Below are 23,240 nucleotides of genomic sequence, written 5' to 3'. Positions count from 1 at the left end.
GAAGTGTGTGCAGTCACGAGAAGAACAAACCACATTAATGGAGGTAAATGACTCTCTAAGAATGCACAAGTGTTGGTTGCTATGACAACTGTTGGGTTATATTAAATAGAGAGCAAAAAAAAAAAAAAATCAATTAGAAACCACTGGAAGAACTTGCACAGGATCCTAAAACATTTCTGCCTCACAATTGCAGGGACTTTCTTACAGCTCTGCATTGCATGAACAGGGATCGTGTTGATGCCAGTCCCAGGCTTCGTTCTAAGAAGGTCACCTTCTTGAGTCATTCCCATCATTCTCATGTTCCCTTCCATAACCTGCTCTTCTGAACACCCAAGTAATTTATTAAAGTAGTGAAGAATTTATGCAGTTACCTGGCTCTTTTTTACTGGTGACATTAAACACTGTTTGCCTTCAATCCATTTTTGTTTGAACCAAACAATTTTCAGGTTTATATATAGAGAGAAATTTCTATCTGTGGAGCAGTTCCCCCACCCCCAATGTGCCATATGTCTGACTAGTGAAGAAAATACAGGGAAAGGAGAGATTTTCAGGAAGACACCCTGCCAACCCTCTGCTAGGTTTCTTTTCTCTCTTGGAGATCTACTATTCTCCAATCCTAATACCTTGACTTGCTAAGAGTTGCCAAGTTTTTTAGAATTTTCAATAAAAACATTGTTAAAGCGATAGAATGGGACAGCCCCTATAAATGAAGTGCTAAAGATTCAAGAGCAACCAGAGAGACCAGACATCAGCTGTGTGACTTCTCACGGGCAGTTCCACAGACATTTGGTGGAAGTGTTCTTGTGGTCATCGGGTAACAGCCCTTAGTCTAGTGAGCGTGATGATATCACAAGGAAATATTCAAGCTCTCAGAATGGACTGTGCATAGTTCTTTTATGGGATGACCACATGATAGAGTGACCCAATTATGACCCATTGAGAGGGTCTGTGCTTCTCCAATATGTGCTGCCCAGGACCAGCAGACTGATCTCAAAGTAACCCTTCACAGCAGTGCTTTTCAAATTGTAGGCTGAGGCCCATCACTAGGTCCCAAAATCAATAGTAGGGGAGGCCGCTATTAAAAGATAGAGGGAGAAAGGGAATTGGATAGAAAAATATCTGAATAAATCTCATCTAGTAAGGGTAAATACACTTTGTGAAACTTCTGTTTCATTCTCTCTCTGTACATATGTATGCGCTGGGCTGCTAGCTTGAACATATTTCTCACTGCAGGTGCTGGCCAAAAAGGCTGGAGAGCCAGACTCTGCCCTGCTATGAATACCTCGATGTTCTCTGTTGTGTGTGGAGGAAGGAGAGGGGGAGGGAGAAGGGAAGGAAGAGGAGCAGGAAGAAGAAGTAAAGAATGTAAGGAATAGTGCAGATGATCATAGGGGAAGGAAGGGAAAACAATGGGAAGAAATCAGAGAGGGAGACAAACTGAGGGTTGCGGGGGTGTAACAGGGTGATGGGTATTAAGGAGGGCACATGTTGTGATGAGCACTGGGTGTTATACACAACTAATGAATCGTTGAACACTACATCAAAAACTAATAAGTATTATACGTTGGCTAACTGAACATAGTAATTAAAAAAAAAAAAAAAGAATTCCAGCTCTTTTGCTCTGGGGCTTCAATTGTTCCTCAAATCTGTTCTCTACTTCAGTAGTATTACACTAGCCTTTATTCATAAATCCTCCTCTCCTGTTTGTGATTTTCAAATTCTATTCTCTTTTAGGGTCCATTCAGGCCTTATCTTGGCATTTAACCCATATGATCTCTATGTCCTCTCATCACTCACCTCTTTCTAGCTGTTCCGCTCAATTCCACACATATTTTCTCCAGGTGTCCCATCTTCTTTGAGCTTTACCTGCCTCCTGTCCCACTCTATTCCCACACCTCCTGGTACCTCTCTTCCGGTCTGCCTCCATTCCCCTGTTGCTTTCCCCTTGGCATCTGCCTCCTAGATAATTATCCTGTTTTTGTTGTTTGGTTGTTTCTGCTTTTTTTCTGTGGATCTCTTGATGTCTCACTTGACCAAAAGCAACCTGAGCCCAGGGACAATGAATCATATGTTTTTGTACGCCCCGTGATATCTGGCACAGTACAGGGCATATCACAGGTGCTCAGTGTAAATGCCTTGAACTAATAAATCAATCACGATTCCCTCCTGTGCACCAAAACTCTACCCTACTCCGGTATTTTTCTCTAAAGATACAATGTTTTCTGTTTAAAAGGGCTGTGTGATTTCTAAAGCTCTCTAATACCTATTTCTTACCTTGGTTAGTTTTATCTACAAAAACGTGGTAAAGAAGGCATGGGTCATGATATTCTTGAGAGGCGAGGAGATGGAGTCCCAAAGACGTTTTTAAGAGCAAGGCCTGTCAGTGATGTCCCAGGATCTATACTGTGACCTATCCTGTGCTACTAAACTTCCAAAGAAACCAGACGACAATCACACATGATAATAAAATGCTCACTCAATGCAAGATGCTGTATATGGAGGAAAAAAACAACAATGAAGAAATACCAGGCAAGGCTCAGCCTGTGTTTCTCATGAAATGAGAATTCGAATACCTTATACTAGATTAACATTCCGGTTATTTTGCTTTTGTAATTATGCTCAGATTCTCATAGTGCCACACAAAGTGGGAGGAAATCCACTTACTACTTACGGAGGATATCTTGGCTTCTACTGCAAGGTTGAAAGTCTCTTCCTTAAGCCATCCGAGCAATTAGCTTGACTCTGTGCAGTGTTGCAAATAATGAGCAAGCTCTGTGTTTTGTTAACGTATCACTTACCGAGCTGTTCTCCTAAATGTCGGCCTCTCTCCGTTGAGATGACCCTCTCGTCTTCCATGTCACATTTGTTCCCAACCAGGATAACCTGGGCATTATCCCAAGAGTACGTTTTGATCTGAGTTGACCTAAAAGAAAAACACAAGGCAAAAAATGATCAGAGGAGAACACAACACAAAATGAAGGAGGAGTATGTCCCACAGACGATGGTAATAGCAAAAAATGAAGCCCAAATGCCTGACATTTAGAATTAATGATTTCAGGGCAATCTCACCCGTCAGATACTCAGCGAATATTTGTACTAAGAATTCTTTTTTATTTGGTGGTATTAATAGGACTACTGTTTTTTCCTTTCTCCCTTTTACCTACACCTTATGTAGTATCTTTATAGCTGGAGTGGGCAACCATCCTGGTTTGCTCAGGACATTCCCAGTTTTTGCAGTAAAAATTCCATGTTCCTAGAAACGCCTCATTTTTCGGAAATCCAAGATGGTTGTTCACTTTACAGCCCACCACAAAAAACAAAAACAAAAACAAAAACAAAAACAAAACCCACCATTTTCCCTTGTTACAACAACTTCAAGAGCTAGGACAATTAGGGCCTAGGAGATATGGGGATAATGTTGATTTTAAAGAATGAATCATAAGAACTAATATATTCATGCTTTATATTAAGAGAAAAATGCCAGGTTCATTTCAAAATGACAATGTAATGGGCTGGGGCTTTAAGTTACTGTCGGCAGGGTATCTAGAATTCCAAATTAGCTTCTAGTATGGGTCATGACGCACACAGCCAACTTCTGATGTTGAACTCGAGACAGAATTTTTATAGTTCCTATTTGTAGGAACTTCATATAGGTTACATTAACTTAACGCTCAGAATCAGAGGAATCTTACTTATCCCCACTTTACCCTTGAGGGAAACAAAACACAGAGAGGTTAAATAATCATCCCAAGAACAGCCAGCTAGTAGAGTGGCAGATTAGGAGTTTAAACCCAGGTAGTTTGGCTCTCAAGCCTGTGCTCTTACTACTTATTATAAATTTGAGAAGTCACATACTTGTGCCTTTGTCATTTTAGAGAAAAAGCTGAAAGGAGGCCATGTTCTTTAATCCTCCCTCTATGTTGGTCATGTTTTTATTTGAGAACAGCAATGGAGGATAGGCAGGAAAGATATACCACTCAATGGGTGGTCAAGAGCGGGATATAAAATGTTGAAAAAGAGGATGAAAGTTTAAAGAAAGGGATCTGTAAAATGTCAAAAAGAGAAACTTAGAAATGTTTCTACTAGCAATTGTCAAGTCTTTCAAGAGTATTAAATAGAAAATAGCAACAGTCGGCTCTCAGCGTCAAGAGAGAATAAAAACAAATAGCTTTCAACTGTAGCAGGAGATCTTTCAGTCAGATGTGATCACTGTCTCTTCCTTCTGAGAAGAAAGGATAGAGCTACAAGGCAGATAGTGTTTTATTTCAGAGCATTTCCCTGAACCAAGTTCAGGTTTTCAAATGAGATTAAAATAGCTGGAGAAATATACCCTATGTCCCATGTGAACAGCTCAGAGACATGGTATATTTTATCAGAGACATCTGGAGACACGACCTTTCTAATTCTGATACTTAAGTTAACAATACATTCCTCTAGCAACAGGAGAGTCAGCATGTATCATAAATTGGGAAAATAAAAGCAAACACTGAGAACTCTAATTTTCTGTCACCTCATCTTATGTGTGTGGTCTATGAAAAATGATACGTTCATAGTGAATTAAGGTGTAAAATGCATGCTACACATGATTACACCTTAAATCTCAAGTGCTAGCATAGTTTAAAAAAGACATTCCAAAGGTTCTTTCAAAGGAACTCAAATCTAATTGGATTTCTTCAGGTAATTTTTAAATTATCCCTCTGCTCCAATAGGTCTTATTAACCAAGACCTGGCCAATGCCTGGCAAGGATCTAGGTAGAAAGCCCTTCTGTTAACGGACAAAGCTACCCTGCACACATCTAGAAATCAAATCACCAGAAAGAGGTTATTGAGAGGGGAGTCACAGGACAATGTCGTTGTATAAGGAAGGAGTTGAGGCTAGGATATAAAGACATGGCTTTCTGAGTTTACAGAGGATAAATGCTTGCTTGACGCAACTTACCACTCCTTGGACCTAGGCAAACTCATCCTCCCCCACCCTGTTTGTGCAAACTTAACCAGGGTGTACCTTTGTGAATGTGGAGAAGGAACAACTTGGCCAACTTATTTGTACTCTTAAGCCAAGTTGATGGAATGCTTGCTTCTACTGTTCAACATATACAAGTATCTTGTTTCTGATCTAATTTCTTAAAGATTTATTTATTTTTTGGGGTGAGGGGCAGAGAGAGACAGAATTTCAAGCAGACTCCCCAGTGAGTGTGGAGCCCCATGAAGGACTTGATCCCATGACCCCAAACCATGACCTGAGCAGAAACCAAGAGTCAGATGCTCAACCAGCTGAGCCACCCAGGTGCCCTTCATTTCTGATTTAATAACCCATGGGTTCTTCGTCTACCATGATGAGTTACACATTTATGCATACACAACATTCCCCATTACCTAACAATTTGTAAAAATATATAAATATATAGCCATGACTGTATCAAAACCATTCCCCCTCCATTTGTTTTTAAGGACTATTTTAATGTGGGGGAGGAGTTAAGATGGCGGAGTAGGGGACCCCTTTTCAGCCGGTCCCCTGAGTTGAGCTGGATAGGTACCAGACCAGCCTGAACACCCACAGAATCAGCCTGAGACGCAGGAAGATACATCTGGATCTCTACAAATGAACATCTCCAGCGCTGAATTGAGGTACGAAGCGGGGAGCCGTGAAAACGCGCACATATATCGGAAGATAAACGGAAGGGGGAGGGAGCCGCCGCGTTCGGGCGCCAGGAAGCAGTAGCCACCTGCACGGGGAGTGGGTGGACTTGTGGACTGGCACCCGCGAGACAGCAGACTGAGACCGTGAGCCGGGGAACGGGAACGAGCATGGCCAGACTGAGGCCAGGAGCTGCGGGAGCGCGCGGGGCGGCTGGCAGCTGGCGGTGTTAGAAACACAAAGGACAGAGACGCGCCGGCCCTGGAAGTGAGGGCCGGGACGCCGGGTGTGGGGCGCACATCCCGGGACGCTGCAGGGTTGAGCAGCACCAATAGAAACAGAGTTAAAGTGGCCAGAACATCAGTGGAGAACGGTCCGCAATCCCTCTGTTCTGTGACAGAGGCTGAGATTCGGCCACTGCTGCTCTGACGCTCAGAAGAGGCACAGCAAACCACCAGAGAAAGCCGCCAGAGAACAAAAGCCTGGAAACACCGGCTTACAGTGTGCCCATCCCCATCCCCCCTCGCAGGGGACATGAGACTCTACCCAAACAGGGTTGCCTGAGTATCAGCGTGCAGGCCCCTCCCCCAGAAGGCAGGCTGAAAAATCAAGCAGTCCACACCCCCTAAGGTCCCTATAAAACAAGGGTGCACTGCCTGGGTCCCGGTCAATAATTTGGGCTCTGGACAACCCCGCAACCTCTCATCAGAATGACGAGAAGGAGAAATCCCCCCAGCAAAGAAAAGACAATGAGTCTGTGGCCTCTGCCACAGAACTGATGGATATGGATATAACCGAATTATCAGAAATGGAATTCAGAGTAACAATGGCCAAGATGATGTGTAGACTTGAAAAAAGTATTAACGAAAATGTTAATGAGAATATAGCATCTCTAAGGGTGGAAATGTGAGCGAATCTGGCAGAAATTTAAAATTCTATGAGCCAAATGCCGTCAAAACTAGAGGCTCTGACGGCCAGGGAGAATGAGGCAGAAGAACATATGAGCGAATTGGAGGATGGGTTAGTAGAAGACAAAGCTAAAATAGAATCTGGANGTTAGTAGAAGAAAAAACGAAAATAGAAGCTGGTCTTAAAAAAATCCACGCCCACGAATGTAGATTACGGGAGATTACTGACTCTATGAAACGATCCAATGTCAGAATCATCGGCATCCCTGAAGGGGTGGAGAAAAACAGAGGTCTAGAAGAGATATTTGAACAAATTGTAGCTGAAAACTTCCCTAATCTAGCAAGGGAAACAAACATTCGTGTCCAAGAGGCAGAGAGGACCCCTCCCAAACTCAACCATGACAAACCTACACCACGTCATGTCATAGTGCAATTCGCAAATATTAGATCCAAGGATACAGTATTGAAAGCGGCCAGGGCAAAGAAATTTCTCACGTACCAAGGCAAAGGTATCAGGATTACGTCAGACCTGTCTACAGAGACCTGGAATGAGAGAAAGGCTTGGGGGGGCATTTTTAAAGCTCTTTCAGAGAAAAACATGCAGCCAAGGATCCTTTATCCAGCAAAGCTGTCATTCAGAATTGATGGAGAAATAAAGACGTTCCAAAATCGCCAATCATTAACCAATTTCGTAACCACGAAACCAGCCCTACAGGAGATATTAAGGGGGGCTCTATAAAGGTAAAAAGGCCCCAAGAGTGATACAGAGCAGCAAGTCACAACCGATACAAAGACTTTAAAGAGAAATGGCATCATTAAAATCATATCTGTCAATAATCTCTATCAATCTAAATGGCTTAAACTCTCCCATAAAACGCCACAGGGTTGCAGATTGGATAAAAAGACATGACCCATCCATTTGCTGTCTACAAGAGACTCATTTTGAACCCAAAGATGCATTCAGACTTAGAGTAAGGGGATGGAGTACCATCTTCCACGCAAATGGACCTCAAAAGAAAGCTGGAGTAGCAATTCTCATATCAGATAGACTGGATTTTAAACTAGAGGCCATAGAGAGAGATACAGAAGGGCACTATATTATTCTTAAAGGAAGTATTCAACAAGTGGATATGACAATTATTAATATATATGCCCCCAACAGGGGAGCAGCAAGATACACAAGCCAACTCTTAACCAAAATAAAGAGACATATAGATAAGAACACAGTAATAGTAGGGGACCTCAACACCCCACTATCAGAAATAGACAGAACACCCTGGCAAAAACTAAGCAAAGAATCAAAGGCTTTGAATGCCATACTCGACGAGTTGGACCTCATAGATATATATAGAACACTACACCCCAGAACCAAAGAATACTCATTCTATTCTAATGCCCATGGAATATTCTCAAGCATAGACCATGTTCTGGGTCACAAAACAGGTCTCAGCCAATACCAAAAGATTGAAATTATCCCCTGCATATTCTCAGACCACAACGCTCTGAAATTGGAACTCAACCACAAGGAAAAACCTGGAAGAAACTCAAACACTTGGAGGCTAAGAACCATCCTGCTCAAGAATGACTCGATAAACCAGGAAATCAAAAAACAAATTAAACAATTTATGGAGACCAACGAGAATGAATACACAACGGTCCAAAACCTATGGGATACTGCAAAGGCAGTCCTAAGGGGAAAATACATAGCCATCCAAGCCTCACTCAAGAGAATAGAAAAATCTAAAATGCAGTTTTTATATTCTAACCTCAAGAAGCTGGAACATCAACAGAGGGACAGACCTAATCCCCACATGAGGAAGCAGCTGACAAAGATTAGAGCATAAATCGATGAATGAGAAACCAGGAGTACAGTAGAGCAGATCAACAGAACTAGAAGCTGTTCTTTGAGAGAATCAATAAAATTGACAGACCACTGGCAAGACTTATCCAAAAGAAAAGAGAAAGGACCCAAATTAATAAAATTATGAATGAAAAAGGGGAGGTCACAACCAATACCAATGAAATTGGAAGGNGAAAAGGGAGAGGTCACGACCAGCACCATTGAAATTGCAAGGATTATTAGAAACTTTTATCAACAGCTATATGCCAAAAAACTAAACAATCTGGAAGAGATGGAGGCCTTCCTGGAAACCTATAAACTACCAAGACTGAAACAGGAAGAAATAGATTTCTTAAATAGGCCAATTAACTATGAAGAAATTGAGTCTGATAAAAAAAACCTTCCAAAAAACAAAACTCCAGGCCCGGATGGTTTTCCTGGGGAATTCTACCAAACATGCGAAGAAGAAATAATACCTATTCTATTAAAGGNCTCACCTCAAGAAACTGGAACAGCAACAGAGGGACAGGCCTAACCCACTGACAAGGAAGGAGTTGACCAAGATTAGAGCAGAAATCAATGAATTAGAGACCAGAACCACAGTAGAGCAGATCAACAGGACTAGAAGCTGGTTCTTTGAGAGAATCCATAAAATTGATAGACCACTGGCAAAACTTGTCCAAAAACAAAGAGAAAGGACTGAGATTATTAAAATTATGACTGAAAAGGGAGAGGTCACGACCAGCACCATTGAAATTGCAAGGATTATTAGAAACTTTTATCAACAGCTATATGCCAAAAAACTAAACAATCTGGAAGAGATGGAGGCCTTCCTGGAAACCTATAAACTACCAAGACTGAAACAGGAAGAAATAGATTTCTTAAATAGGCCAATTAACTATGAAGAAATTGAGTCAGTGATAAACAACCTTCCAAATAATAAAACTCCAGGCCCAGACGGTTTTCCTGGGGAATTCTACCAAACATTCAAAGAAGAAATAATACCTATTCTCCTAAAGCTATTTCAAAAAATAGAAACAGAAGGAAAGCTACCAAACTCATTCTATGAGGCCAATATTACCTTGATCCCCAAACCAGGGAAAGGCCCCATCAAAAAGGAGAATTGNACAAAGACAGCATGGTACTGGCACAAAAACAGACACATCGACCAATGGAACAGAATAGAGAACCCAGAAATGGACCCTCGGCTCTTTGGGCAACTAATCTTTGATAAAGCAGGAAAAAACATCCGGTGGAAAAAAGACAGTCTCTTCAATAAATGGTGCTGGGAAAATTGGACAGCTACATGCAAAAGAATGAAACTTGACCACTCTCTCACACCATACACAAAAATAAACTCCAAATGGATGAAAGACCTCAATGTGAGACAGGAATCCATCAAAATTCTAGAGGAGAACATAGGCAACAACTTCTATGACATCGGCCAGAGCAACCTTTTTCACGACACATCTCCAAAGGCAAGAGAAATAAAAGATAAAATGAACTTATGGGACTTTATCAGGATAAAGAGCTTCTGCACAGCCAAGGAAACAGTCAAAAAAACTAAGAGACAGCCCACGGAATGGGAGAATATATTTGCAAAGGACACCACAGATAAAGGACTGGTATCCAAGATCTACAAAGAACTTCTCAAACTCAATACACGAGAAACAAATAAACAAATCATAAAATGGGCAGAAGATATGAACAGACACTTTTCCAATGAAGACATACAAATGGCTAACAGACACATGAAAAAATGTTCAAAATCATTAGCCATCAGGGAAATTCAAATCAAATCCACACTGAGATACCACCTTACGCCAGTTAGAATGGCAAAAATTGACAAGGCAAGAAACAACAATTGTTGGAGAGGATGTGGAGAAAGGGGATCCCTCCTACATTGTTGGTGGGAATGCAAGTTGGTACAGCCACTCTGGAAAACAGTGTGGAGGTCCCTTAAAAAGTTAAAAATTGAACTACCCTATGACCCAGCCATTGCACTACTGGGTGTTTACCCCAAAGATACAGACGTAGTAAAGAGAAGGGCCATATGCACCCCAATGTTCATAGCTGCATTGTCCACAATAGCCAAATCATGGAAGGAGCCGAGATGCCCTTCAACAGATGACTGGATTAAGAAGCTGTGGTCCATATATACAATGGAATATTACTCAGCTATCAGAAAGAACGAATTCTCAACATTTGCTGCAACATGGACGGCACTGGAGGAGATAATGCTAAGTGAAATAAGTCAAGCAGAGAAAGACAATTATCATATGATTTCTCTCATCTATGGAACATAAGAACTAGGAAGATCGGTAGGGGAAGAAAGGGATAAAGAAAAGGGGGGTAATCAGAAGGGGGAACGAAGCATGAGAGGCTATGGACTATGAGAAACAAACTGAGGGCTTCAGAGGGGAGGGAGGTGGGGGAATGAGAGAGGCTGGTGATGGGTAGTAAGGAAGGCACCTATTGCATGGTGCACTGGGTGTTCCATGCAACTAATGAATCATCGAAATTTACATCAAAAACCAGGGATAGGGGCGCCTGGGTGGCACAGCAGTTAAGCGTCTGCTCAGGGCATGATCCTGGCATTATGGGATCGAGCCCCACATCAGGCTCCTCCTCTAGGAGCCTGCTTCTTCCTCTCCCACTCCCGCTGCTTGTGTTCCCTCTCTCGCTGGCTGTCTCTATCTATGTCGAATAAATAAAAATTAAAAAATCTTAAAAAAAAAAAAAAGAAAACAAACCAGGGATGTACTGTATGGTGACTAGCATAATATAATAAAAAAAATTAAAAAAAAAACTATTTTAATGTGACTTCCTCCATGGCCTGAATGGCCAAGAAAATGTTATTTTTTTTTTTTTTACAATTAGTAGGGGATTATTAAGAACCCTTACCTTGAAAGCTTAAATAGCTAATGGAGACCATATTCTTTTTTCAATTGATTAAAATCATGGTCTGGGGCATTTGTGCTGAGGTGAACAGAGATTAATTTGCCATCAAAATTGATTAATCTCATTTTTGGGATCAGGGGTGCAAATGCCCAATGTTTGGCTTTGGTTTGACTACTGTGGACTTGTCGATGTCTACCACCGACAGAGTAGCATTAGGCAAAGTCCGATCACCAGCTAGAGGGGCTCAGAATCATGCTCATTGATTTATGAATTAGTACATATCATAGAGTCCAAGATGCTATGAATTATGAGATGAAAATTATTTTATGAGTGGCCAAGAACAAAAATATGCAGCTATGAAACTATGACAATGCTTTCACATTAGTCGTACTAGCCACACTCATCAGTCATGTCAGCTTCTTCTTATTTTGAAGTTTCTCTCATGTATTCTGAGGGGTTTAGCAATTTTTCCTATCTGAAAACAGTACATGAACACCATTCCAGGACTATCTCAGTAATAAAAGTTAACAGAATAAACTGCTTGTGGGTATCTTTCCTTCTTAAACCGTGTCCGTTGTTGCTTTGCAAGAAAATATGAAATGACGGCTATTATTCCAACAGGAGCATTCACGTTAAATTTATAACCCTTCCTGCTACTCAAATGACCCGGAGTTGTGCTTATATCATCCAGACATAATGTGAATTAAGGTCAGGAAAAATTGGGGTTGTTAATCCAATTCTCTTGTCCTCCAACTCAGAATCTTAGCATTTTATTCAGCCAGTTAAAAAGAAAGCTCTAGGGGCACCTGGGTGGCTCAGTCATTAAGCGTCTCCCTTCGGCTCAGGGCGTGATCCTGGCGTTCTGGGATCGAGCCCTACATCAGGCTCCTATGCTGGGAACATGCTTCTTCCTCTCCCATTCCCCCTGCTTGTGTTCCCTCTCTCACTGGCTGTCTCTGTCAAATGGATAAATAAAATCTTAAAAAAAAAAAAAAGAAAGCTCTAATATGAAGTGAGTATGGGGAAGTCATTCTGCATTCTTTAGCCTCTGTATCTTCATCTGTAAAATGAGACTACCACATTGTACAGACTCTGGGCTGTTGCAGGACAAAGCTGGTTTTAGGTGGGGTGGGGTCATACTCTCCATTCAAAGTTGTGAACAACTCTTGACAAACATAATACATTATTAGTCCCAGTTTAAGCAATCAGCTGTTCCTCTTCCCAAATCCAGCTCAACTCATCCTTTCCAATTCCTATATTCTAAATAATACTTGGAACTTTTTTCATTAAAGAATATCAAATTTTGTCTCCAGTTCCTATCCTGAGGTTGAGGCTTTACACGGGCAAATTTCTCTCTGGAATAGAATGGCCTACTCTGGTGTGTCTGTTAGGAATAGGACACATGTTTGTTAAATAACTCCTCCTTAATGTGGAATTTCTACATATTTACCTTTTTGGTCATTTGCTGTATTTTGTAAATATCTTTAATTTGGGTAACAGGTTTCTAATCACTTCGTTAGGGGCCGTCTTATTTCTTTGCTGATTAGACACATTTACAGAAAGTGGCTGTCACCAAATAACACACATGTGAAAAGACTATTTCTGAATCACTGCTAGAGATCCTTTGGGATTTACAGTTAATCTCAACAAGATTAATGGAATCAAAAGCAATATGTTGGTCACCATGGTTACTCTACAAATGGCAATTAACTCAGGCTTTACCAGTATCAAATCATAGTTATTAAAAAATCCGTTATTAGTTAAAACCAAAACCAAAATAAAAAATAAAAACACAACCCACATGTATTTATATTTTTATCTTCTCCATAAATATAGAGAAGGTTTTTGTTTTCGGGTTTTATACTGTGAGGCAGAAGATGATGAGTTTTTCATGTTTTATGTTATATAACTGAACTCTGCACAGAATCATTTAATTGGAGAGCTAGCTATAAGCAAAACAATCAAATTCCTACAGCATTACCCCTTCTTCCCTGTTTTGGATATATAAGTAATTTCCTATGAGTTCAACCTGCTCTCACAGAGACTGGACTTTAGCTAGTCACAGCGTTCTGGAAAACCGTCTATAAAATATGTATCAGTGACCCAAAAAAGCAATGGTCTCCTTAGGACTGATTTGGGCTACATGTAGGAAGAGTGGGGTATCAGAGAGGATAAGACTTGCTCTTCCTCACCCAGTGAAGCTTGGACAGATCTTAACGGTCATCCCATTCTTAATTCCGGAAGCTCCCATGCCTCCACGGGCATCCATTTCCCTTCTTCTCTTCTAAGTTTAGGAGTCTCGTAGCTCCACAGCTTCTCAGCCAACTTCCAAGCCTACTACTGCTCATCACATAGGGATGCCTTTCTGTCACTTTCTCACTAATTTAATCATTTATTTATTCAATTTTTCTCAACCCTTAGAGAGTTTTAAAAATTATTCCAAAGCAGAACAATTAAATCATAACCTCTAGGGACTTCATCATAGAAATAAAAAAAAAAAAATCTCTCCAAGGGCGCCTGGGTGGCACAGCGGTTAAGCATCTGCCTTTGGCTCAGGGCGTGATCCCGGCGTTATGGGATCAAGCCCCACATCAGGCCCCTCCGCTGGGAGCCTGCTTCTTCCTCTCCCACTCCCCCTGCTTGTGTTTCCTCTCTCGCTGGCTGTCTCTATTTCTGTCGAATAAATAAATAAAATCTTTAAAAAAAAAAAAATCTCTCCAGGTGATTTTTACGTGGAACTGAGGCTCAACATGACTGGGATAACAGTCTCCCTAGACGTTTCCTTCTTAGGTTTTAAATAATCTATTCCAAATAAATAAATAAATAGATAAATAAATAATCTGTTTCCTTATTTCCCATCTAACACCTAAAATATCTGCAAGTGGTTTACAAAGATACATATGAAATAAATTTTAAAATCAGAGAGTAATGGTAAGGAAAGAGAAACAGGGACATAATGAAAGGTAATGATTTATATATTCTAAAAAGGCTAATAGGTGGTGTTAGGAAGTTGGGGAACTAGGCTTTTTCTATATACATAACTCATTAATAAAGGAGTTTAAAAAAAAAGGAGACTTTGAAAAAGTATCCACATATAAATGCTCCTCCCATGTGATCTATTTTGTTATTTAAAGATAGAGGTTTACTTTGTTTGGTAAAATTACTACCTTTCCATTAAGGATTCTAATGATATAAAAAACTATAACAATAAAAATTACCAGAAATATCACTATCTCCAGATAATCACTACTAACATTTTGGGGAAAATCCCATAGTGGATTCTAGTATTAGCTAAGCACCCCCTTTTCCCCGTAGGTGGATTGTATTTTCCTACCTCACTAGCTTTGGACGGGGCCAAGTGAGTTGCCTTAGCCACTGGAATGTGAGGAGATGTGACATGAGTCACTCGTGAGTAATAGCCAACAGAGGCATTGTGAAGTTCTGTCAGTCCTCTTGTTTTTTTTTTTTTTAAGATTTTGTTTATTTATTTATTTGAGAGAAAGAAAGCATGAGAAGGGGGAGGGTCAGAGGAAGAAGCAGACTCCCCACTGAGCAGGGAGTCTGATGCGGGACTCGATCCCAGGACTCTAGGATCATGACCTGAGCCGAAGGCAGACGCTTAACCAACTGACCCACCAAGGTGCTCCTGTACTCTTGTATTCTTGCTCTTCATCATGGAAAGAGCCATCCCAGAACGGGGCTGCTCTGTCAACTTGTCCCGGAGATGACAAGACAGGAGCCCCACTGAGTTCTGCAGAAACCAGCAAATCCCAGCCAAACCTAGATGAGCTATGTCTAACATAACACCTTGACTGTGGCGTGGCTTACCGTTCTAATCTGGTCTCTTTCTATCCTCTTCTCTCCCAGTTCTTGAATAGCCTTATTAATGTCTTTTTTTTAATGTTTTTTTATATTATGTTAGTCACCATACAGTACATCCCCAGTTTCCGATGTAAAGTTTGAAGATTCATTAGTTGCGTATAACACCCAGTGCACCATGAAATACGTGCCCTCCTTACTACCCATCACCTGTCTTTGAATTTCCCCATATACACTGCTTTTTTCAACAAACAGGAGCTATCACTATAATGGGTCTAGGATTTTTAAGGCCTAAAACTAATAAAACTTTGAGGGCCCAATCGAAAACATGCAAAATACAAATACAGAATGAAGTACAAGGCGATATGTAGCAGATGATGTCGGTGCTCTGCCTGTCGCGTGCTACCGCTGTGCTTGCTGACTTCCCACTGCTAAAATCTACAGCTCTTGGCTTTAAAGTCTTCTCCAAAGCAACGCAAGGACACTGTGGCCATCAAAGATCACATGTAACAGGAAGATAGCATGCCCCAGGAGCAGACCCCTGCCAGGAAAAGACTTGCTGTCCTGATGCCCCAGGCTCCCTTCCTCCTCATGTTACTGTCACACTGATCCCCAGAACTCTCAGGCAGGATGACGCTCTACTTTCCAACTGTGGGAGGAACACACATTTATCGGCTTCCTTCCCTCTCCCAGCTCGCTTCTTTACTCCCTGTGGCTGTTTCTTGCTTTATGGAATAAACTACTTGTATCTAAATGCTTGTCTCAGAGCTTACTACTGCAGGAACCCCTACTAAGACACTGTGAAGGGACTTGTCCAACTAAGAGGCACCAGGCTTACGAGGCATTGTTTGGGGCTGGTACTAGTGGCTCAAAAGCCCTGTTGTTAAATATTAACGGTGCTTGCGGGTTGGTGCTTTAATTGTACCCGGACATGGACCGTGGTGATTTATTTACAGCTTGGAAATTAGCAAATGTTTTAACTTAGATTTTTCTCCCCCTGCTTTTTAAATATCTCATTTACTGCTACACCATGGAACTACAGCTTCATTAATTTTGGGAGAAACCCACCTGTAGGCCTCACAGGTGCCCCCTGTCTAAATCACACTTACTGCCTCTGTGTCAAGCTGTCTCACTTTGTTTCATCCAGTCCGAGCACACACCCTCCTCTGGATTAGGCGACCCTTAAATGGGCCCACACATACCCTGCACTCCACTCACTATGATCTTTATACTGGTCTATGTCCTGCCCCCAGACTATAGGTCCTATGAGGGCAGGGACCCTGACTGGTTTGTTCGCCATTACATCTCCTGCCTTCAAGATAATGTCTGGTACTTAGAAGATTCTCAAGCAACTTTGAATTAGTGACCAAATAAATGAACAAATAACAGGTTGAAGGTGGCAAAAATGCCTAAGGAGTTAATTCAGGACAGAAGCAAAAATTTTACAAAGCAGAGGAAGAGAATTACCATTGTACACAGCACCTATGCCTGCTGTACCCCTCTTAGAACCTGGACGTGTTGCTAACAGAGCTTAACATGGTCTTTTGTATCCTGACAGTGTCCATCGTAGGGGAAGGCAAGAGGTGGCCCCTCTGTAGCCTGCAAAGGTCATCAGTGTGACCAGCAATTCATCCCAGCCTGGAAGGCTCACATTTTCCTTTTTGCCCCAACCTCAAGGAGTAACTTAACAGCTCAACATGGTGGAAGTGCTGCTTCAGAGAGCTGTACTCTGAGAACTCCTTCAGTTTGGAGATGACCAAGTGGAGAGTCAAGATGTGGCCTGACTTGATGGAAATAACCCAACTACCTAGTGGCCAATGTGGATTTACACTCCAAGGTTCCCCATGCCTGCTTTTCTAGAACATGCTGACTGCTTCCACAGGGAAGAGAAGTAACTACATTTTACTTAAAATAAGACATGATAAGAAATTCACATGGTAAATATTTATCTTTTGAAAATTAAAAAAAAAAAAGAATATGTCTCCTGGGGAAAGCAAAAATGCCCCAAATCTTCATGTCGACAGTGTCCTTAGGCTGCATGTGGGAATGAGGAGAACGGGATGTTCTGAAGGATCTGTTTCATTTGCCTCTCTGCATAAAGTCTGTTTGTCGCTGAGAGCCGATACTCAGCATTTATTTGAAAAGCTCAAGAAGCAGTTGTCTTGATCAGCGGGGTCCTGGAACTACCTTGGAGCACGTCAGATTCTGTGTCGGTTGTCTAATTCTAACCTTGGGCCGGTTCCCATCATGCCTCTCTTATTACTTATGATCTTGGTTTTATTTTTCAAAATCTCAAATTCTAATTCTTTAACCTTTATGTGAGGTAGTAACCATTGAATACAGCTCTCTTCTTCTATGCAAGAAAGAAAAACAACTAAGCGGAGCAAGCATCTCCCTCTGGACAAAAGAGACAGTCCTCCGCTGGGTCCTCCGCTCACAAATGCCTGGGTTATTCCTTCACAACGGGCAAGGCCGAAGTCATGTTAACAGAGTATCCTTTCCTCAGATTAGACAAGACTGGGTTCTCCCTGGGGTAATTCATGGTCTTTTATAAGATGGCTTGCTTAATGTTAAGCAATCGGACTTGCTGAAGGGGAAGCTGAAGTAACAATCCAGCATCTGCTCTGCCCTCCCTCAGATACCAGAACCTTCTACTTCCCCTCCCAGGACAACCTGGATACATATTCAGCCAAAGCGCGAGCACTGAGGTTTGCAAGATGCTGAGCTGGACTCGCGGGGGTGGGGGGCTCCCTTCACCTGTGGGTAGAGTTTCTAAAAGAGGAGTGGGACCACAAGTCTGTGGGACTTTTGAAGTAGGAGCGGCAGGGAAAGGGTAAGTGGGTATGAAGATGAGCTAAAGATAGGAAACGGAGAAATGTCCAGGTAGCCCCTTTAAGACTAGCATTGTGAAGCTTCCTTTTCAGGCAGGGAAATGAGGAAAGTGGAGATAGTTCTATCCTCTCTTCATTCCTCTAGCACTAGCCTACTCTTTTGCGATCCCAGTCAGAAAAGAATTGTGAAAGACTTCGAAGTGGGCAGAAAAGATTACCGGGGGTCCTGCCTAGTACATCTTCCCAGGTCGGCCCCGCTTTTCATGGTCTTTGGGCTGTTTTATAGCTCTGTAGATGGTAGAAAACAGGTAGTAATACAAATGAATTCTTGCTGGTAGGAAAAAGAAATGCAGATAAACCATGCCTGGATTATAACTCATTACTGTTCCATGGACATTAACCTATTGGGCAACTATTGGTCCATTTGCTTCAGCATTCCTGACCGCCTCGATGTGGGTCCACTGAACACTCTCTCTTAAACCTGTGGCAACATCTTATTGGTCCCATCATCCATTGCAGAGTTAAATAAAATTCTGACATGGGTTTATTTTATATTTGGTTAACAGCTACGATTTTACATTTTTTTCAAAGAGTTTAACCCTGACAACTTAACAAGTGAGACAAGGGAGGCAGCGTGAAATTGAGACAGAGAAGTGGCCACTCTGACCACAGTGGGTGCCCCAGCTTCCTGACGGACTATTAGGTTTAATGACCACAAGAATTAGCACGAGAAGAGACCCAGGGAAGGGCAACACTCAGAAACACTCCCAGCCACGAGGATCAGACTGAATGCCGTACATGTCCCCTAGAATTAGCAAGGAACACCCTCCCAGAGAGAGACGACCCTGGCCCGTGCTGACCTAGTCACGGAGCCCTGGTCAATCGGGTGGGCATCGGCATAGCGTCGTAACGAATATAATACTGTCATATGTAACCAAAAACTGTAATAATCAATGATAATATAGCTGTAGCTTAATTTTTAAACCCCTATTTTGTGCAAGGCAATATACTAAGTGCTTTACATTTATTACTATCTCATTTAATGAGACAGATTAATTATATTTACATGAGATAGATTATAACTATAGCTCATAATTAATGGGATAACAATTTCTCATTCCTATGACACTATAATGTAGATACTATCATTTTCCCCATTTTACAGATGGAGAAATTAAATTGGAGACTTACCGAGGTAAGTGACCAGAAACACTCAGACCCTGTATAATGCCAATGGAAAGCAAACCATTCCACGAGAGTAGGAACTCAAAGGCCTGAGTTCTCATTTTTGTACTTCAGAGAACTAGAACTATTCTCTCAGCTTCCTTGACTCTCTGCTTCTTCTTAAGAGAGGAAAACAAACTCTACCACATTTTCATAAAGATCAATGAGAAAAATGTTCAGAGAGTTTTGAAAACCAGAGTGCTATAGGAATAGAAGGTATTATTACTGGCAAATTGAGGTCATTAATTATCCACATGGCACTGGAGGTTTTTAATCATTTTATTTTTATCATGATAAGTGTACTCTTCAGTCCCTGTCCCGTATTTCCCCCATCCCTCCCACTGACATGGCATTGATGTATTATCTTGAAATTTTGAGATAATTCTCTAAACAATCCTCATTGTGATTTTCTTTGCTGTTTTGTAACCTCTAATTAGAAAAGGTTAAAGTAGGAAAGAAACCAAAACCAAAACAAGATACTACCCAATTCTATTTTAACCTAACAAATGCAGTGTTGGCCATCATGTGAGTAAAGCAGGAACATAGCAGTAAACAAGACAGGGTCTCTACTCTCAGGGAACTACAGTGTGGCTCTATACTACGATCTAGCAAATACATTCAAATCAAGGCTGTTTATTAAACAATTTCTATGCACAGGACACTGGGGTCTACACCACAGAGTGATGCTTTTCAGACTTCAGCAGGCAGAACCACCTGGAAGGTTTGCTCTAACAGATTCCTACGCTCTAGTTCCAGACCTTCTGATTTGGGACGTCTGTGGTAAGGCCTGACATTCTGTATTTCTAACAAGCACCCGCATAAGGCTGACACTGGGTTTTAGACCATACTCTGAGTCGCACCATGCATGAGGGGATAGAAATAAATGGGACTTAGACCCTGTCCTCAGGCTGCTACACTCACTAGAGAGAGTGGCTTGGAAAGAATGTTAAAATGGCAAGGTAAGTGCGGGCCTGTGGCTTTGGAAGCTACTGCTTAGTGTCCCAGCAGCACAGGAGATGAAATCGGGGCAACGGGGAGCAGAGACTGTACCTCTGAGAAGCACGGCAGGTGGGGTACGTGCTGGACACGGATCAGCGCATTGTGCCTTCATATGGGTGAGGTATTGGAGTGGGGGTTCAGTTTGTACAGCTCTGTCCACTTCATTTTATGACCCCAGGCAGTGCCCTGGGTCATCTCCCTAACCTCCCTCTCTTTTCTTTTTTTCTGAACACACAATCATAACCAGTTTTTCCAAGAGCTTTTTCCTCCTTTTTGCTGTTTGTCAGAAAGGAAAAATGGAAAGAAGCTTCACTAAGCCTCCTCTCAGTAATCCTTCTCACAACGTCTTGTTGTTGGGCCCAGGCAGTAACTTAAAACCTAATGATGGATCTTTAAATTAAGACTTAAGCTCCACGTCAGAGAAACGCCCAGACTGAAGCAGAGGGTCATCAGAGCTAGAATACGCTTGGGGTTTCTAGGCTGAAGAGCTGGAGGTGACGGGCAGAAGGCGGCAAGGAGCCATGGCGGCCCCATGCCCGGAAATGGCAAGGAGTTGGGGCAGGGGAGGGAGGCCAGTCTGAGGATCTGCTCCAGGCCCCAATCAGCGGTTCCCTGCTGTGAGCCTAGCTCAGACCGCCTCACAGGAGAGAAGAGTTGCGGCTTTAGGAAGTGGCCATTCTCCAGAGTTTTGTAGCTTGGCGGGGAGTGACAAGGAAAGAAAATGATAAGCAGGGAGGCAAAGAAAAATTATACTCAGGGCCAAGTAATGAACTTAACAGGGGGCTGCTGTCCCTTCCCGAGACCTTGGGTTCTGCACAACAGATCTAGAAACCAGGAACCATCTGCTCTCTGTCAACAACCCATTTCCCTTTCCCAACTTTTCCTTTCAGTATCTCTGAAGCATCGTTCTGTTGATTGCCATAAAAATCACCTAGCTTGAGTGCCCACGCACACAGACGCATGCACATACACCACACCCCTTTAAAACAGTTTCTCCAAACGAACTAGAGCAAAGAGGTTTCGTCATGGGAGAGAACTCTGGCCTCAGGAAACTAGAAAGTATGTAAAGGCCGAGCTCCACAGCTGCCGTCCCCCCTGTCGCACAGAATAATTGCTAACCAGTCTCTCAGGACCCACGCCACACACAGGGTCTGAGGGGTCCAGCTGCCCGCTGTGCACGTGAACGAGAGCACTTGCGCAGATAACACACTGTCACGCAGAGAAGTGGTTCACTGAACCCGCCCTCAGCTCTGCTACTTAGATAAGTCCTGGTCTCCTCATGCCCATGATCAGAGTGAACCATATTCATCCTACAGCCCTTGGAGGCAGACAAGGCCAGGGTGGCATCATTTTGGTGGAAGCAAATTCTAGAAGTCCACCCCTCAAATAAGTGAGCAAAACAAGCTACAAATGATTTGTAAGAGCAACACATCACTGAAAAGAGGAGCCACCTCCTGTGTCTATCAACACCCATACTTCCAGTCTACATCTGCCCTTCTAGTTCCTGCGGCAGAGCAAGCTGCCTCCATCACGATGCTGGAGAAGTTGTATTCACCAGCAACTGTCACCTCTCAGACCGAAACAGAACAAAACAACACATTACCTCCAAAGAAATACGTACACACAAAGCACTCTGAGGATTACTGTACCAACAGAAGCACTTCTGTTTCCCGACCAGCCCCTTCTAGATAGGTCAGCCATTTGCCCATTTGTTACCCTCTATTTTTCTTGCAGTTTCCAGGCTGTGCTCTGCACGACAGGAGGCTGCCCCTTGCCCTGCCTCGTTCCCAGGCTGCCTTGCCAGCTGGTTTCCCCTGGGGGCGCCATCAGAGGCTGGAGAGGAAAGCAGGGAGAAGCTCAGTGTTTCTCCTTCTCTGCTTCTGGTGGCCTCCGTAAGAGGGTCCAGCTGTTGGTAGGTGGCTGGCCCAGCCCGTGGTCTTTAGCAACATCACTGGAAACCCGAACCGATCACTCCTGGTTGTCTCACTGCCTCTAGTTATGTGGGATTAGACGGTCTCCATGGAACAAGCTATCCAAGGTCTCTTTTCTGGACTGGATCCTCACTGACACATGATGTCAATGTTTAGATAGTTATTCCTTCAGGAAACAAAACCAAACCTATTCTGTAGCTCAAAAGTCTAGGGCGTTTCAGTTATTCATTTACTGCGGAGGCTTCACCCGCCATATACAATTTGGAATGGATTAACAGTAAATACTTAACTGGACCTAGAGATTCTTCCATCCCAATTTGCCAACTCTATAAAGATAAAATTTCAGATGTATTTTGCCAGCTGTGCGGACGCTGAAGGCTATAGGTTTAGTTATGATGCAGTGGGCACCATCTAATAGATGAAGAGGAGGAGGAAAAATACTATTATCTTTGAGGAGAAATAAACCATCAATGTGGAAAAATACAAGCTATGTTAGGCAAAAGCCATTTAGTCAAAATTCTAAAACCCTAGTGTTTACTGAGCTATTTGAAATAACTTTAGATAGCTTCTGGCAAAACAAATAAATTATAAAATGACAAAACACGATACAACATTCTTGAGATTTTGACATCCTGGTGCAGAGAGGGAAGTTGAAGAATAAATATTCTTGCTTGACTCCAAAGGAGAGAACCAAAAGCTCAGAGATGAAATTACAGACAGAAAAATTGGATCTTTGTTTCAGAAAATAAAGTAACACTTATTATTTTTTTTTAATGTTCTGTTAGTTACCATACAGTACATCCTTAGTTTTTGATGCAGTGTTCCATGATTCATTGTTTGCGGATAACACCAAGTGCTCCATCCAATACGTGCCTTCCTTAATACCCATCACTGGCGTATCCCTCCCCCACACCCGAAACCCTGTTTGCTTCAATCAGACTGTCCTGTCCCGCTCTCCTCATCATTGTAGGTTGATCTGGTAAGTAAACCCATCAGGCAAATCTTATGCCCACAGGCAGCTAGATTAGGTGGGCCAAAGTTCTTTTAACTTATTAATTTGACTTTGATTACTCCTATTTAATTTGTATTTGATTAAACTCAGACTTAAACCTATTACTAAAAGCTTTTTCAAGGATTTGTTTTCTGATA

The 23,240-nt window shown here is 42.2% G+C and overlaps 1 protein-coding gene across 1 annotated transcript in view; it reads right to left on the bottom strand.

Moving 5' to 3' along the window:
* RAB3C (RAB3C, member RAS oncogene family) overlaps window positions 1-23,240 on the bottom strand; it is a 289,724-nt gene that overhangs the window by 54,086 nt on the left and 212,398 nt on the right. The window contains exon 4 of the mRNA XM_019798663.2: window positions 2,799-2,923. Coding sequence (XP_019654222.1) covers window positions 2,799-2,923 — 125 coding nt within the window. The remainder of the gene's footprint in view (window positions 1-2,798; window positions 2,924-23,240) is intronic.

The sequence above is a fragment of the Ailuropoda melanoleuca genome, chromosome 3 (assembly GCF_002007445.2).
Source record: "Ailuropoda melanoleuca isolate Jingjing chromosome 3, ASM200744v2, whole genome shotgun sequence".
Taxonomy (NCBI): domain Eukaryota; kingdom Metazoa; phylum Chordata; class Mammalia; order Carnivora; family Ursidae; genus Ailuropoda; species Ailuropoda melanoleuca.
This window is presented reverse-complemented; position numbering and strand designations above follow the sequence as displayed.